Source organism: Epinephelus lanceolatus, chromosome 21 (genome assembly GCF_041903045.1).
Source record: "Epinephelus lanceolatus isolate andai-2023 chromosome 21, ASM4190304v1, whole genome shotgun sequence".
Classification (NCBI taxonomy): Eukaryota; Metazoa; Chordata; class Actinopteri; order Perciformes; family Serranidae; genus Epinephelus; species Epinephelus lanceolatus.
Window position 1 is genome coordinate 31,768,192 of NC_135754.1, and position 14,674 is coordinate 31,782,865.

The following is a 14,674-nucleotide window of genomic DNA, read 5'->3' on the forward strand; positions in this document are numbered from 1 at the left end:
GTGCTAACGTTCGATAGTAGCGTTAACGTTACTAGTAAGTGGAAACGCACAAGGAAGATAATGTTTCAGAGGCTACAGTAGGCTAACGTTAGCCATTAGCAACTGGATGCTGTGTTGTCATATATAACGTTATAGCCTACGTTACATTAGAGGCAATCTAAAAGTACCTGTCCAGCAAAAACTGTGCGACCATCTCGTCCCGTTTTAGCTCAGGATGAAGCTGCATCAGCCCTCGCCATCGCTCGAAAGCAGAGCCGATGTTGACCCGGCTCTTGCAGCATCGAGTTCTCTCTTAGTGTTAGCTTTTTCTGCTATATTCTGTCTTTTGCCAACTGATTTCCCTGTTGGAGCGGCTGGAGGTGGAAGGGGTGGTCCGCATTTGTCTGCCATTGTTACGGAAGGTTTATATCCACAAGCGTGCCTGTTACTAGCCTATTACTGGCCTCTACGTGGGGAAGACAGACAGGACGCTCGGCTGAATGCAATGATTGGTGGGAGGCCAACTAACCTCAACAAAACAGTAATTTTAATCCCAAACAGTGATGTTTCCCTGAACAACAAAAAGAATGACCAATTTATTTTATTGTTTCTCCACCTATAGCTGATAATAATGCTTGGTTTTACAGTAGAAGACAGCTGTGATTGCAGCCCATTGATTCTGGCTCCTTTCCTTCAGGCTAAACTAAACTTGGTGTTGTGTTGTCGCAGAGGATTGAGGGACATCCTGTGTTCAAAACTGTTGCCAACAAGTCAGCGCTTCCTGCATAAAACCAACACAGCCCAACCACGGCAGGTCTGAGACCAAGGTCGCTGTGCCTCTGCCGCCTCGGGGCCAGGGACATTTTGTACGTCACCACCGAAGTCCTTCTCATCAGAGCTGCTTGTTATATCATGCAGACACTATTTTTATAAGATAGAAACCAAGGCTTTTGCTCACTCTTGGATGACTCACAAATAGTGGGCTCTTTACGTTGCCTTGGGCTGCCATTGTGTTTGCATAACTCTCTCTTTAAACGTGATCTCTGGGAATATGCAGAGTTCTCGTGACGAGGATTATGTTTCGTTGTTTGTGCATTTTAGAATGCGTGCGTCACCCTCTCCTCTTTGTTGCTTGTCGATACATGTATAGATTCAGTGTGATTTCTTTGTGTGTGTATGTCTTTCATGCGTGTGTACATGTGTGCGGTGGAGAGGGCGCCCTGCTGCGTGATTCCTGCCCCCTTCCTGACAGAGCCCCCTATCCTTCAGATGAATCCCCTACCCTCCAGTGTGTCCTGACCTTTGGCTGCGTTGGAGGAGCTGCTCATTGCTCACTCAAATCCGAGGCTGACTGGCTATGAGAAATAATGGCAGTCACACAGTCTTATTTGTAGATATCATTTAGAGTTACATAAGGTTTTTCTGTCGTTGCCACCGTGGGAAGCAGAAGTCGGTGACTCTTGGAAAGTTTAGCTCGCTGGAATTGAACTTTGACACTGATAATGAATAATGGGCTGAAAGCAACAAAAACACTGCACTAATTTTATTTGCTGTTTTTTTTTTTTTTTTTTTTTTTTTTTTTTTACAAACTAAAGGTTATAGTGTATGAATAATCTCTAAGTAAAAAATCAAGTTATCTACACCTGGAGGGGATTATGTATTTGTGTGTGTGTGCCTGTGTGAGTGTGCTTATCTGTCTGTCTGCAGCTAATTTGGGAAACTACTGGACCAATCAGCCTCATATTTTGTGTGCACATTTATGACCGTTTGCTCAAGGACCTCTTGTGGTTGCAAGATTTCTGGAAATCAGCTTGGTTAAAAACAACAAGCCACAAAATCTTACATCCCTGATAAAGTCTGGTCTCATTTTGAACCCGAGCATCTGCAGATTATTTCCATACCTGATACGTTATCATCCACTAAAGTTAAGCACGATATGAGATCTATAAATCCCCATTGTTTATCTTCATTACCATCCTGACGATAAGGGAACCTGGAGCAGGGGCGTTAATATAGACAATAGAGGCAGTTGCAGTGGGGCCTGTCGGGTGGAGGGGCCCGGTTGCCCCATGGAAATACGCCTGTGTTCAAGAAGAACTCAAGGTAAACCCATCTCCATCATGGTTTTCTGTATTTGTAAAAATTGTTTCAATCTATAACAAATTATAAAATTATTCTACATAAACTATAAACTCTTATTTAAGCATAAAAATCTATTTAGTTAAACTAAAAACTTCCTATTTTCTTTAGTTTTTGTCATACAGATATGTAATGATGATTGCTGGGTAATATGTATGTTGATGTTGTCCAGTATCAAGTCGATTTACAGCAGCTAATTTAGGTGAAAAATCTCTCAAGACTGACAACCTGGGCACATCTGCAAGCGGATGTAACATAGAAGTGTCACATAAGCCCTTTTTAGATATGAATTGTGCAAAGTTGCAGGAAAGTCCACGCCTTTTTCGGGGCAATGGGGGGCGTGAGCAAGTAACAAAACATGTAGCTCAGCATGTGACGTAAACAGTGACGTGGGAGGGAAGCCACGGCTGGTCAGTCCTTCAGTGATTCTCTCGTAAGCTGGCTCGTTCTTCACCGTCCCCGTCATCTGACGGTTAATGGCCTCTTCATTTGTGAGGACAAGGACGGCGTGCAATTCCTTGTCTCCCCAGTTGCTCATCTTTACAGTGTCTGTCGGGTTTGTGTTTCCCTCTTGCTACTAGCTGCTCGCTAATTCCTGCTATCAGCTGTTTCCTGTTTATCCACCGCCAGTGGGTCGCACGTACGGCAACAGCTCCTCCCACAAGTCATCAACAGCCCCTCCTGTTGCGGAAGGCCGCCTCGGTCTGTTTCAACTGAAAGGGTTCCACCAATATGTCTACCCTACGAGACGGAAAACTGGACACCTCGGATCAACTCGCCAATCCAGCTCTATGTGTCTAAACGCTCGCAGCTTGCCGGCAAAACGAGAGACTAGAGACGCACTGTTGATTAAATATATATATATATATATATATATATATATATGTGTGTGTGTGTGTGTGTGTGTGTGTGTGTGTGTGCTGCATAACTTGCATAACTAGTAACTAGGACCCACCAGGGCCCGTCATAATAGCGTGCACTGGGGCCCATTGCAACTACCTAACGCCACTGACCAGGAGGTACAGTTCCAGTGGGTGCAGCTCTCACAGGCCGACTGCAATCAGGTGTTGTTCCGTCCTCCACACAGCATCATACAACACCAGTAGTGTTTCAGAAGTGGAGCAATTTGCTTGTCAAATTTTTGTAGACTTGCAGATTATGTTGATTTGGTAATTTTCCTTAATATCTGTGCTTGGACAATAAGTACTTTATTTCAATTTTATATTTCTTTATTACTGTTATTATGTTCTAAATATTCTACTTTAAAAAAAAATGTTATAATTGTATTTATTATTGTTATTTCCTAATTTGTTGTGGGGTAGTGATTGATAATATAAAATGATAAGTGATTAATACTGTTCAAAGTCCAGTTATGCCACAGCTCTGTCAAAAATACACAAGACACACATTTTTCTTTACTTTTTGGAGCTTCTGAAACACGTCTGGTGGAATGACTGGAAGTTTCTAAAGTGGCTGCGATCAGGCCACTGAAGCTGACTGAGTGCACTTTTCTATTTCTGCGCTGTTATTGCTGTCTTGTCACAGCAACACGGTTTAATTCACCGGCCTGCTGGTGTACAATACCCTGTGTGGAGTTTGTATGTTCTCCCTGTGTCTGTGTGGGTTTTCTCCGGGTTCTCCAGCTTTCCTCTACAGTCCAAAGACATGCAGGTTAATTGGTGTCCGTAGGTGTAAACGTGAGCATGAATGGTTGTCTGTCTTTATTTGTCAGCCCTGTGATAGTCTGGTGACCTGTCCAAGGTGTACCCTGCCTCTCACTCAATGCCACCTTGAATAGAGTGTGCCAGTAAACCCGGAACTTCGTTAGCGCTTTTAGCACTTCCGGTTCTCTCGTCTAAAAGTCAAAACTTTTTTTGAATGGGATTTTGGTAAAATGCCTCAAATAAGGTCTGTGGTTAACAAAAGCTTAAGCGAGTTTCAGGTTTTGTTCTACGACATAAAACACGTCAGTAAATACTACTACTTGTGAATGTTGAAGCTTTTACATGTCGTAAAAAAGGCGGTTGCTAACAAGTTGCTCAATACTACTACAAACTCTGTCGGGGACATTAAACGTCATCACCCCCGAACAGGCGAGAGTGCTGGCAGTCCGCCATTACAGCTTCTTATTTAGCTTAAACAGTCCGATTTCCCCATTACACAATGTTTTTAAATAAAGCGGCCGAAATCAGTTGAAAGCTTAGTGGCGGTGACGTCAAGAGTCATGTGACCGTGGAGTAGTCATGTAGTCCATTAAAGCCTAACGTTAGCGTTTTACTTCTGGCGATTGCATTTAAGCTTCAAATGCGGTATGAAAGGTGTTCATATGTGAAGATTATCTCGCCGACCAAAACCTGTAAGTATCATAAACTTGTGTTAGCCACCACGGAGCTTATTTTCTGACATAATCCAAAACGCAATGCAAAAATCACATTCACTTTCTCTTCCGGGAACCAGCGCTATGCTAAACTTCCGGGTTTTGACGTCAGCCCTGGCACACTCTATAGGCTCTATCCTCCCGTGACCCTGTACCACGATAAGCAGTTAAGGTAATGAATTAGTGAAATACCCATCAAATATGTATCTTAGTCAGGGGTCATCAGTTCACTCAACGAAAGAAAAGGGGTCTCTTAGGGAAAAGATATGGAACCATTGCTCAAGACGCTGTAGCCAGAATAAAGTTTACCTCAAGATAAAGTGGATTAAGTGAAGTGTTGGCTCAACCTCTCTGCTCTGATTACCAAGTTGTAACACACTTAAATTATCCTTTAAAAATGCTCTAATCACACACTAACTGTACACAGCGGAGCTTTTATTCAAATGATCATACCCAAAGGATCATTACAATTCTTTCAGCACTCTATTTTTAAACTGATCCTGGGTGTAATTATCATGAGGTGATTGGCTAATGCTCACTTTGTTAGTGTAACCTAAGGTAAGACAACATTGTGAAGCCCTGACGTTCCTTTACTTTAGACTGAAGAGGACAAACATGTCAGAAATCATTTTATTTTTCACTAGAAACTCTGAAAGCTTCAGAAATGCTGGGAGCACAGCAGCCTCTGCGTGATTTTGGCCATGAAACAATTTCTCTTTACAAAAAGAGATGCAGAGGCGTTCAGTATCTTTACGCTAATGGCTCAAAATGAATGTTTGGAAGATTAAATTCCTTAAATGTCACGGTTGATGTAACTTTTGTGGCGGGTTTCCTCCACCAGGAGCAATATGCACAGTGTCATTCTTCCCAGCTGTCATGCATATAATCAGTCTGACGTGCACAGCGGAGACAGTATGATAATAACCTAATTATTGACCAGTGAGAAGGCTCCCTGTGGTTGTCTGGCTGTCAGTGATAGAACCAGTAAGAAAAAGGCTGACAGGAAGGAAGGTGGGCGGCAAGAGAGACTGCAGTCTGACTCAGTCTCTGCCTGGTCTTCAGGAGAGTCGATGGGCATTCGCAGTCATCACCCAGTGTGTCCATGTGACAGTTAGACAAGCAGCCAGTCATGTGGGGAGGAAAACAACCTCCATGTGATGTCAGGAATACTCTTAACAGTCTTCATTGTGTTGTATTATGCAAGATCAAACACGCCGGGAGACTTGCTGTCATCCTTATTATCATCACAGTGGTTATGTATTATATTATAGCAGTCGAAGGTTTAGTAGTGCCGTGGCTGAGATAGTAGAGTCGAGTCAAAGCCTTGAAGTGTGTTTGTCTTCTTGTGTCTTGCATAAATAGTGATTCAGGTTTCATTTCCGGAGGATCCTTCAACTGGTTTGGCAGCATTTCCTGAAACCTAACCCAGACTCTTCACTGAAAACTTCTCACTTTTGTCCCAAACTGCACTGTGTGTATTTGGTGAGCATTCTTTGCATCGCATTTAGACCTTGAATATGGTAACAGCGGCATAGATATGTTGACTTTTTACTCATCACCCTTGCAGTATTTCTATGCGTGAGTCAGGCTGGATATTGCACCTCAGCATCTTTTGGGTAGTTCCTGATTTAAAGGGGAACTCCACCAAATTCACACGCCATAATCCGTTTACTAGTCATGGGTAGTATTACTCAGCAAAGGAGTCACTTTGTGTTGAAAAATGTTGGTGGTGTATCTAAGGCAGCCTAGGCCACTGGTTCCCAATGTGGGGGTCTAGCCCCTTATTAGGCGTCACCAAAGCTTCATGGGGTGTCTTAGATTTTAGGTGGTGTAAGAAAACTGGTACATAAGAGGCTGGATGTCTGGGGGTAGTGTTGTTAGGGTACTGAAATTTTTAACCTCGATGCAATACTGTGTACAACTTGTGAACCAGATGAGATTGGATTCAAATGCACGACTCTGACAGTTGAAATAAAATAACTCAATCTGTACTGATCAAAAGTAGGGATGTTCCTGGCGACTAATTTCCCTGTCGACTAAACGAAACTTTTGATTAAGACAAATCGACTAATCTAGGCTCAACATATTCCATTAACATCATGAAGCCTTTACCTTCAGCAAAGTTAAGTGGAAGCTTATCTTGCAAGGTCATTGTCATGATGGGCTTCGTTATCTTCTCAGACTGCGCGGAATCACAGCGTCTCCAGGTGAACGATATCACATTGGTCTGAGTGTGGCTAGCACCGCTAAAGGCCCGAACATATTCGGGCGTACTATAAGCGGAGCGGACTCCACGAGGAATGTCCGCAGTCATTCAGGCTTCCATAGTCGAGTGCACTTCCGCGTTGTAGTTTCCTGTAAAAATGTCCGTGAAACACACTACATTACCCACAATTCTTGCGCGTCGATGTGAAAAATACATGCCGAGCAGTCACTGGTGCGCGGAGCGGAGTCTGTGCGGTCGTAAAATCTGAGCTTTGCGCGCACAGGGCTTGCGGACGTCCGCTTTTGGTCTGGGCGGACCTCCGCGGAGTCCGCTCCGCGTACGTTCTGCCCGAGTATGTTCGGGCCTTTATGTTTGAGTTGAATGTGGTTGCACATTTAAATAGTCGAGGGATTATATGCCAGTTTTTTCCGACACAGCCTGCATGCTACCTTGTTTTCATTTTCGAGATCGAAATACTGCCAGACGAAAGGTTTTGCAAGAGGACATCTCTCCAATTTCCCACCATGCTGTTTTAAAACTCCAGTCTACTCGAGCATTACCGCGGGAGGGGGACTGCTGTCTGACGGCTCTGTAGCCCCACTAGTGGCGGGTGTCTGCATGACAGTAAGCTTTTTTTTATTCATGTACCTTGTACATGAATAAAAAACGAATTGGTTTAACCGACTAATATTTCTGGTGGGCAGACATTTCATCGCTTAGACGACTAATCGCGTGCATCCCTAGTCAAAAGGTAGGTTGGTGCACAGAAGGACAATCAGTGGAGGCAAACAAATCCAGTATTTGTTAATAACTGCATTATTTGAAAAAAAAAACTTTATTCTAAACTGATTTCCCGTTGCCGAATCTGTCTGCCTCTGACCTAACTTTTTCGTCTGATTCCCGGTAAACGCGTCAGCCTTCTGTCCCCAACCATGAGACCTGCTTCAGTGTCTTTGGTTCCTGTTTGCTTGTGGCTGCTTGGCGTTTCCACCCAACAACTACGATGCTACAGTGTGAGTGTTCCAGTCAGCTTACCTGTGGTTTCCCGTGGTCCAAACATTTTCACCGTCACCACTCCCACCATTGTGTGTGCGTCCTGTTGAGTACCTGCTGGCTTCTTGACCCTCCGCCTGGCCTTGACCCACCTTCTGCCTGTTCCCTTCTGGTTTGTGTTACTAGCCCTGCTCCCTACCTGCTAAGCTGTCACAGTAACATCATTACAAACTGTATTCTCTGTGTGCTGCAATTGGGTCCAAACACAACTTGTCACAAAGTCCTGTGTTTGATTGACCCATCCTCCGCGCCTACCTGCCTCCTGACGCCTACTTTTGGTCCTTATACTTCCTTCGTTTGTTATTCCAGTCAGTGCATTGGTCACGCAATCACAGCCTTCCATATTACTGTGGTATATTACTTTTCAAGGGCATATGTACAATTTTGCATGAGAACAGCCTGTGTTTTGAGGCTGCTGCTCAGTTGTGCTGCATTGTACTGTGAGCTTTGTCTCATATTTTGTCACATAAATCACATAATTTCAAAGATTTGTATGATTATATTGCTGCATTTCACTCTCATTTGCCACTGAAGTAGCACTAAATTGACCCTGATCTAATTCAATACGTTTTAAGAGAACTTTATGAACCATGGAAAATAAAATAACATAACATGTCAGCGTCACTTGCAGCAGTTACACTGTGATCCCCCAGCGCTTCCAGGTGCACTGGACCCTTCTGGCTACATTACAATGAACAGGAGAATAGATCAACCGCGACAAGCGTGCAAGACTTCACACCACAGTAAATCGATGGGTGGGGGACAAATATAGGTTGTCTTATTACTGGGAGCGTGGACAGGCTGCCATTAGAAAGAAAAGGAGGAGAGGGAGGTACAGTAGAGAGCTGATTAATATACCCATCTGCTCTCTGCTGACTCATATTCCTCCGTGCAACACTGTCTATACCTTCACTTAGTCTGTTGTTCTTCCTGCACGTGCTGTTTTCATCTTCTTCTGTGTGTCAGATGTATTTAATCAGACGTTAATCTCTACTTGCATCTCAGTTTTGGTGCAAATCAAAGCTCTGTAAACCTACTTCTGCACAGAGGAGGAAAAAACAATGCCCTCCTTTTTTATTGTCTCGCAGCAGCAGAGCGACCTGCCCCCATTTCTGAGGTGCTACACCGGAGCGTGTTCAAATATTTAGTTTAGTGCACCAGGCCAATTATTTCGCAATGGATTAATAATCCGTGTTTTTGCACCCTCCTCCATCACCCACATTCACACACACACACACACACACACACACACACACACACACAGATGATGATGCTGTGGCAGTACGACTGATGCGATTTGGCATTACTGGGGCACCAATCCTGCTGAATGCCCTGAAATTTCACCTCCCCTTGTGCCCCCGTCCCCACACTCTCGACACTCCTCTCAGCAATCACTCCAGCGACCCCCCATCTCCCAGATCTGCTGTCGAGCCTCACCCTCGTGCTGTCACGCTAAGCATGTTCACTTGGGGTGTGTCGACTTTGGGAATTCTCCAATGAGTGTGAAGACAAGATAGAAATTATTCTTACTGTCAGTAAGCAGAGAATTTGGAGCCGTTCATAAATGGCCCTTCATGAGACTTGATATTGTTTGAAAATGGCGCAAACATGACCATTTCTTTTAACTACCTCAGTTTTAGAAATATAAACATCTTCATAAAACATTTATATTTTAATTTAACAAAAAAGGGCCAGCTTCCCAAATGCATAAATTTTTGATGTTTTGTAAACACAAGCTGCTGTACAAGAACTTTTTCTCAATAAAGTAGTATAAATTTAGAAAAATTATTTCTTAAATGGGTCCTCCTTAAAAATTAGCATTGCCCTTCCATGGATTTCCAACATCGCCCACAATCAATGTTTCATTTAGGTTTAGCAGGATATAATATAGGTGCACCCAAGACATATTTTTCTTTTTCTTGAGGACAATCTGGGACTTACATTTATTAAAAAGGTATCTTGTCTTTGGTTATATCATGAGCAGTGTTAAATTTATTAGGTCTCATCAATTCTAACTCCTCACCGCTTCAGTGTGCAGCTGCCTGGTGCTGAAACGCTGCGGGAGGAGGGGGGGAAACCTCTGCAGGTCATGTAGCTGTCACGGCACAGGACGTGTTTCTTGGAGACACTGTGCTTTTTAATGTTTCAATTCAGATCATGGCGCTGTTCCCAGCCATGCCTTGGTTGCACCCTTCGCAATGAATGCAATGTGCAACGTTGGCTGTTTTATCATATCTGAGCCGCAGAAATTGGACAAGATTTTCTTTTTCATAATAATTTGGCCCTTTTGTGTGTGGTAGGCTCTGGCTCGGAGTCAGATGGGACTGTCTCCGCTGAAAATATTAGATCAGGATTAGGCCTTTTACCGGGGACAAGGGAGACAGGTGGTTGAGTGGTTATCTATGCTGATGATGTCGAGGCTGAGCTGAGCCTTTCAGGGCCAGGATGAGGTTAACAGACACCGTAGCACTTTTCTTGATGGAAAAAACAATCAACAGTTCTCTTCATTGTTGTCACTCAAGGAGAAAACAGGGTGCGGTTTCACACACACGCCTAATTTATTTTCTCACCCTGTTTCAGCAAAGAAGAATATAAGGGTCAGAGCCAATCAGATGCAGAGAAGGGGTGTGTCTTTGCTGAATGTGGGAGACTCACACAGAGAGTTCAGCCCCAACAAAACATAGCAAAATGGTCATGGAAATGGAGGTGGTGGTGTGTTGAACATCCTGTTGTGTTACACATGTGCACTGCCTCTTAATGTCATATCAGTTCAGGAAGGGACCCAAATGCAGAACAGCAGGCTGGTGGATATGGAACAAAAGGCGAGCTTTAAAAAATAGGCAGGTAACTCAGTCCAAAAGAAAGAGAACCCAAACAAAACTGAAAAACAACCAGGATAACATGATGAACACAGGAAAACAAGCAGGAAACAGCACCACAAACTTATCAAAAGAATGAGACACAGCTGGAGTAGGAAGACACGGGCAAAAGGAGGGAAATGGGGACTGGCACCAGGGTGGAGCAAACAAGACTACTACAGGACAGGTGTGAGGGGAAGACTGGGAACAGGGAGGGACTAACAAGACTGATGGAAGACAGGTGTGATAGCAAACTGGCCAGAAAAGACAGGAAGTAAGATCAGACATGACACATGAGGAGAGAACCTACAAAATACAACATGAAACGAGGAAGATCACAAACAGAAAACCCCAAAACAAAGTCAACAAGATATCAGAATATAAATAAGAACCAGGTAGTTAGTTATAGTTGTGCATCTGGTTTTGTCTTCCCAAACTGCTGACCCCAGACCAAAAGTGGTTTTGACCATTACAAAAAATATATATTATTTGTTTCATATATTTGCAGGTCTGTTGGGCGGCGCCCGTTTCACCGGCTCTTCCAGGAACTACAGCACCCTCCTGCTGGAGGAGGATGCTGGGCTGCTGTTCGTGGGAGGCAGAGGAGCCCTGCACGCGCTCAACACCACCAACATCTCCACGCCTGCAAACCTCACAGTGAGTGCCATACAGACCAAAGATCAACACGCTAATTGCCGCAAAGAAACAGCAAACCCCCCATTTCACAAGTTTTCCTTCCATTTCCAAAGCGTTAAAGGAGGACAAACTAATAATAGCCTTAAGCAGATTGAGCAAATCCCATTGTGTTCCTTCCAATTTTATGGATATGGGATTAAATGCACCAGGCGTTTATTCAAGGGTTACAGAAGAGAGTCAGGAATCAGTGACGCAGCCAGAAAATAAAGTGAGCTGTCTCTTTCCTCGCTTCCTGTCTATTACACACACACAAACACACACACACGCTCACGGTCTTGTTTTCCTCTCCTCATCTTCCTCTTCTCTGTCCATAGATCTTTCTGTTCATCTATCTATGTTTCCCTCTCTATTTATTGAGCTAACTGAGTCATCCTTATTACCACCTCCCCATTGTTTGCAGATTGATTGGGATGCTTCCCCTGAACAGAAGAAGCAGTGTCTAAACAAAGGCAGAGACAATCAGGTACACGGCTGCAACTCCACTCTCTTATTATTATTCAGACACTTTTTCTTTGGAGAAAACTCTTTATTTACTGCGTTATTATCGCAGAACAGAAATGAAACACTTCTGCTTTGTGATGCGTGGATTGTATCTGACGGCATCAAAGTGGATAATCCTTTCAAGTGCTTCTTAATCCAGCTTTCCTTAAAAAAAAAAAAAAATCACACTTATTCATTGAATATTTGCATGGAGTAGCCCCTGTGTGTGAAGTGGATCGACTGGCCCCGTGTTTGCTGCAGCTCTCGCTCATTGTGGAGCCAGAAATAACCTTGTTTGTCTCTGTTCTCTGCAGACGGAGTGCTACAATCACATCCGCTTTCTGCAGAGATTCAATGAGACTCACCTGTACGCCTGCGGAACAAACGCCTTCAGACCTCTTTGTGCTTACATAGTAAGAGCTGTCTTTTAATTTCAGTACAATTATGACGACACTAAAATTACAATGGTTAATTGTGTCTTCTCTGTCTGTAAGGATGCAGAGCGGTTCAGCTTCTCCTCAGGCTTCGAGGAGGGCAGAGACAGGTGTCCGTATGACCCAGCGAAAGGATACACAGGGCTCCTCGTAGGTGTGTGTCCCAAATTTAACATTTAATCTGTTCTATATATAATATGCTGATGCAGTCAAAGCAGCACGCAGGCATGGGTGAAAGTATGCTGGAAAAAGGTGAAAGCTCCCAGACTTTATTAGATAAAAGAGGAAATGTTTTAAACCTATCAAGTCGTTAATGATCAAATAGTTGATAAAGGGCACCATGCTTGGTTCCTACTCACACTAGTGTTGTGTCGTTTGTAAACGAATCGTTCAAAAGAACGAATCTGTTGAGTGAACGTACTGAACTGAATTACTTCTGGAACTGATTCGTTCATTTCTCAGTTCAGTTGAGCTCAGCAGTGAGCGTGCAGGCCGGGACTGGAACTGCCGATTCGGTCCGTGGGAACGATGAATCACTCGCGAGTCGCAAGGCAGCCAGGGTGCAGGGAGGGACTGCCTACTGCGTGACGAATCACTCGGTGAACGAATCACTCAGTGAACGACATAACTCTGATCCCTGAGTGATTCAAATCATTTTTTCTCAGCGATACACTTTCATAGGGACTGTTTTCTCCAAGCTAATGGCTAATGTAGCCAGGAGTCAAGCCACATGAACACAATCACACACCTCCCCATTGTTTTAACAGACTTAGTTTCCAGATAAACAAGCTTGAAATGCAGGGCAGACGCAGCAGCAGCTCAGCTGTGTATCAGTTCAGTGAGTCGGACTATGCAGTGCACAGTCAGCTCCTACCGCCAAGCACTGAACGATTCGGTGAACAAATCTTTTGAACGAATCTTTTTAATGAACTGATTCTAGTGATTCCTAACTCACACTCAGGACGAGCCTGTAGCCATGCTAGCTGCTCTGTGAGGCTGTACGAATTTTAACATTCTCAGTCATGCAGGTCATAGTCTATCCAGAGGGCTACATCAAGGGCAACAGGACTTGCTTTAGATGCTAACATGCCAACGATGACAATTCTAACTTTTTTCTTCTTGCTATATCTGCTAATTTGCACCAGGCCCCCAGAAACCGAACCAGACTTTGAAGTCAATTTGATATAGTCAGTGTTTCTCTATTACAATGCAAGTAGCTAGCACTAGCTTCAAAGGTCACTCCAAGTCACCAGATGATGTCGTACGCTTGTTTGCATTGTGGCATTTTCGCAAATTGATGGAAGCATTAAAATTCTGCTGAATTCGAGCTATAGAAAAATCCACAACAAAACATTTAACTAGCGTGAGAGCTACAGTGAACAAGACCCTGAAATACTTGAATTCCTGTGTAAAGTTTTCGATATACTGATCCACCTACGTCCCAACCCTCACTTATGGTCATGAGCTCTGGGTAGTGACCGAAAGAATGAGATCGTGGATACAAGCGGCCAAAGTGAGTTTCCTCTTAGAGATAGAGTAGAGCCGCTGCTTCTTAGCGTCCAAAGGGGTCGGTTGAGGCTAGTAGACGTCGGTCGGACACTGTCAGAATTTTATCCCAGGCTGTCTTTGACCACAAGACCGTGACAACAGCCATCCTTGACCACCATTTTAGAGCCACAACATATCGATATCGCCACATTTCTTTCACGTTGGTCATCTTTTTTCTAGGACAGCCCAAAACCACACAGTCTCTACCACCTTACATTATTCACATGTGTTGCTGGTTACCAGTCTGTACTGGCTGTGAAGAGTTACCTTCCTAATGTGACTACACTGTAAGAAATGGGACTTCAGCTGGAGGTAATATAGCCTAACAAACATGTGGGTGTCTTCCATAGTTACAACATTTCAGTACAAAAATCCCCCTGTGTGTTTATCATATAGGTTTGTTTCTGAATCTACTGTGAGTATAAGAGTTTTCCAGTATTAGAATCTTTAAAAGCCTTTTATTACTTTGAAGTTTTTCCATTTCTGATCATTTCTATGTTTTAATTGTTATTTCACCCGTTGGTGTCATCTAAGTGTGTGTATTTTATTCCATTTCATCCTCTGATTTTATTTAATTGTAGTGTTCTAATCTTTTTGTCCCCTGTTGAGCACTTTTGTTTTTGCAATGTGCCGTTAAGATACAGTTAATTATTTTTATTACCTGGACAACACACCAACAATTACAATTAATTAGGAGGAAGATGCTCACTCAGTTTGACTAAAGCAGACTGATGGAGATGAATACTAGTTTCAGTTAAATGTGTGGGCATGTGAATGTTGTGTTAAAGCAGACTAACATATCCTTTATAATGGAATATAATTGAAATAAAGACTCAGGAGAGGCATTCAAACATTCTCTTGGTTCGGCTTTAACAACTTAAGCATGCTGGGATCTATATCTAAT

At 43.4% G+C, this 14,674-nt stretch overlaps 1 protein-coding gene across 1 annotated transcript in view; it reads left to right on the forward strand.

Annotated features, from left to right (window-relative positions):
• sema4gb (sema domain, immunoglobulin domain (Ig), transmembrane domain (TM) and short cytoplasmic domain, (semaphorin) 4Gb) overlaps positions 1-14,674 on the forward strand; it is a 69,496-nt gene that overhangs the window by 24,580 nt on the left and 30,242 nt on the right. Inside the window, exons 3-6 of the mRNA XM_033610817.2 lie at positions 11,121-11,269; positions 11,709-11,771; positions 12,103-12,201; positions 12,283-12,376. Of these exons, the coding sequence (XP_033466708.1) occupies positions 11,121-11,269; positions 11,709-11,771; positions 12,103-12,201; positions 12,283-12,376 (405 nt within the window). The remainder of the gene's footprint in view (positions 1-11,120; positions 11,270-11,708; positions 11,772-12,102; positions 12,202-12,282; positions 12,377-14,674) is intronic.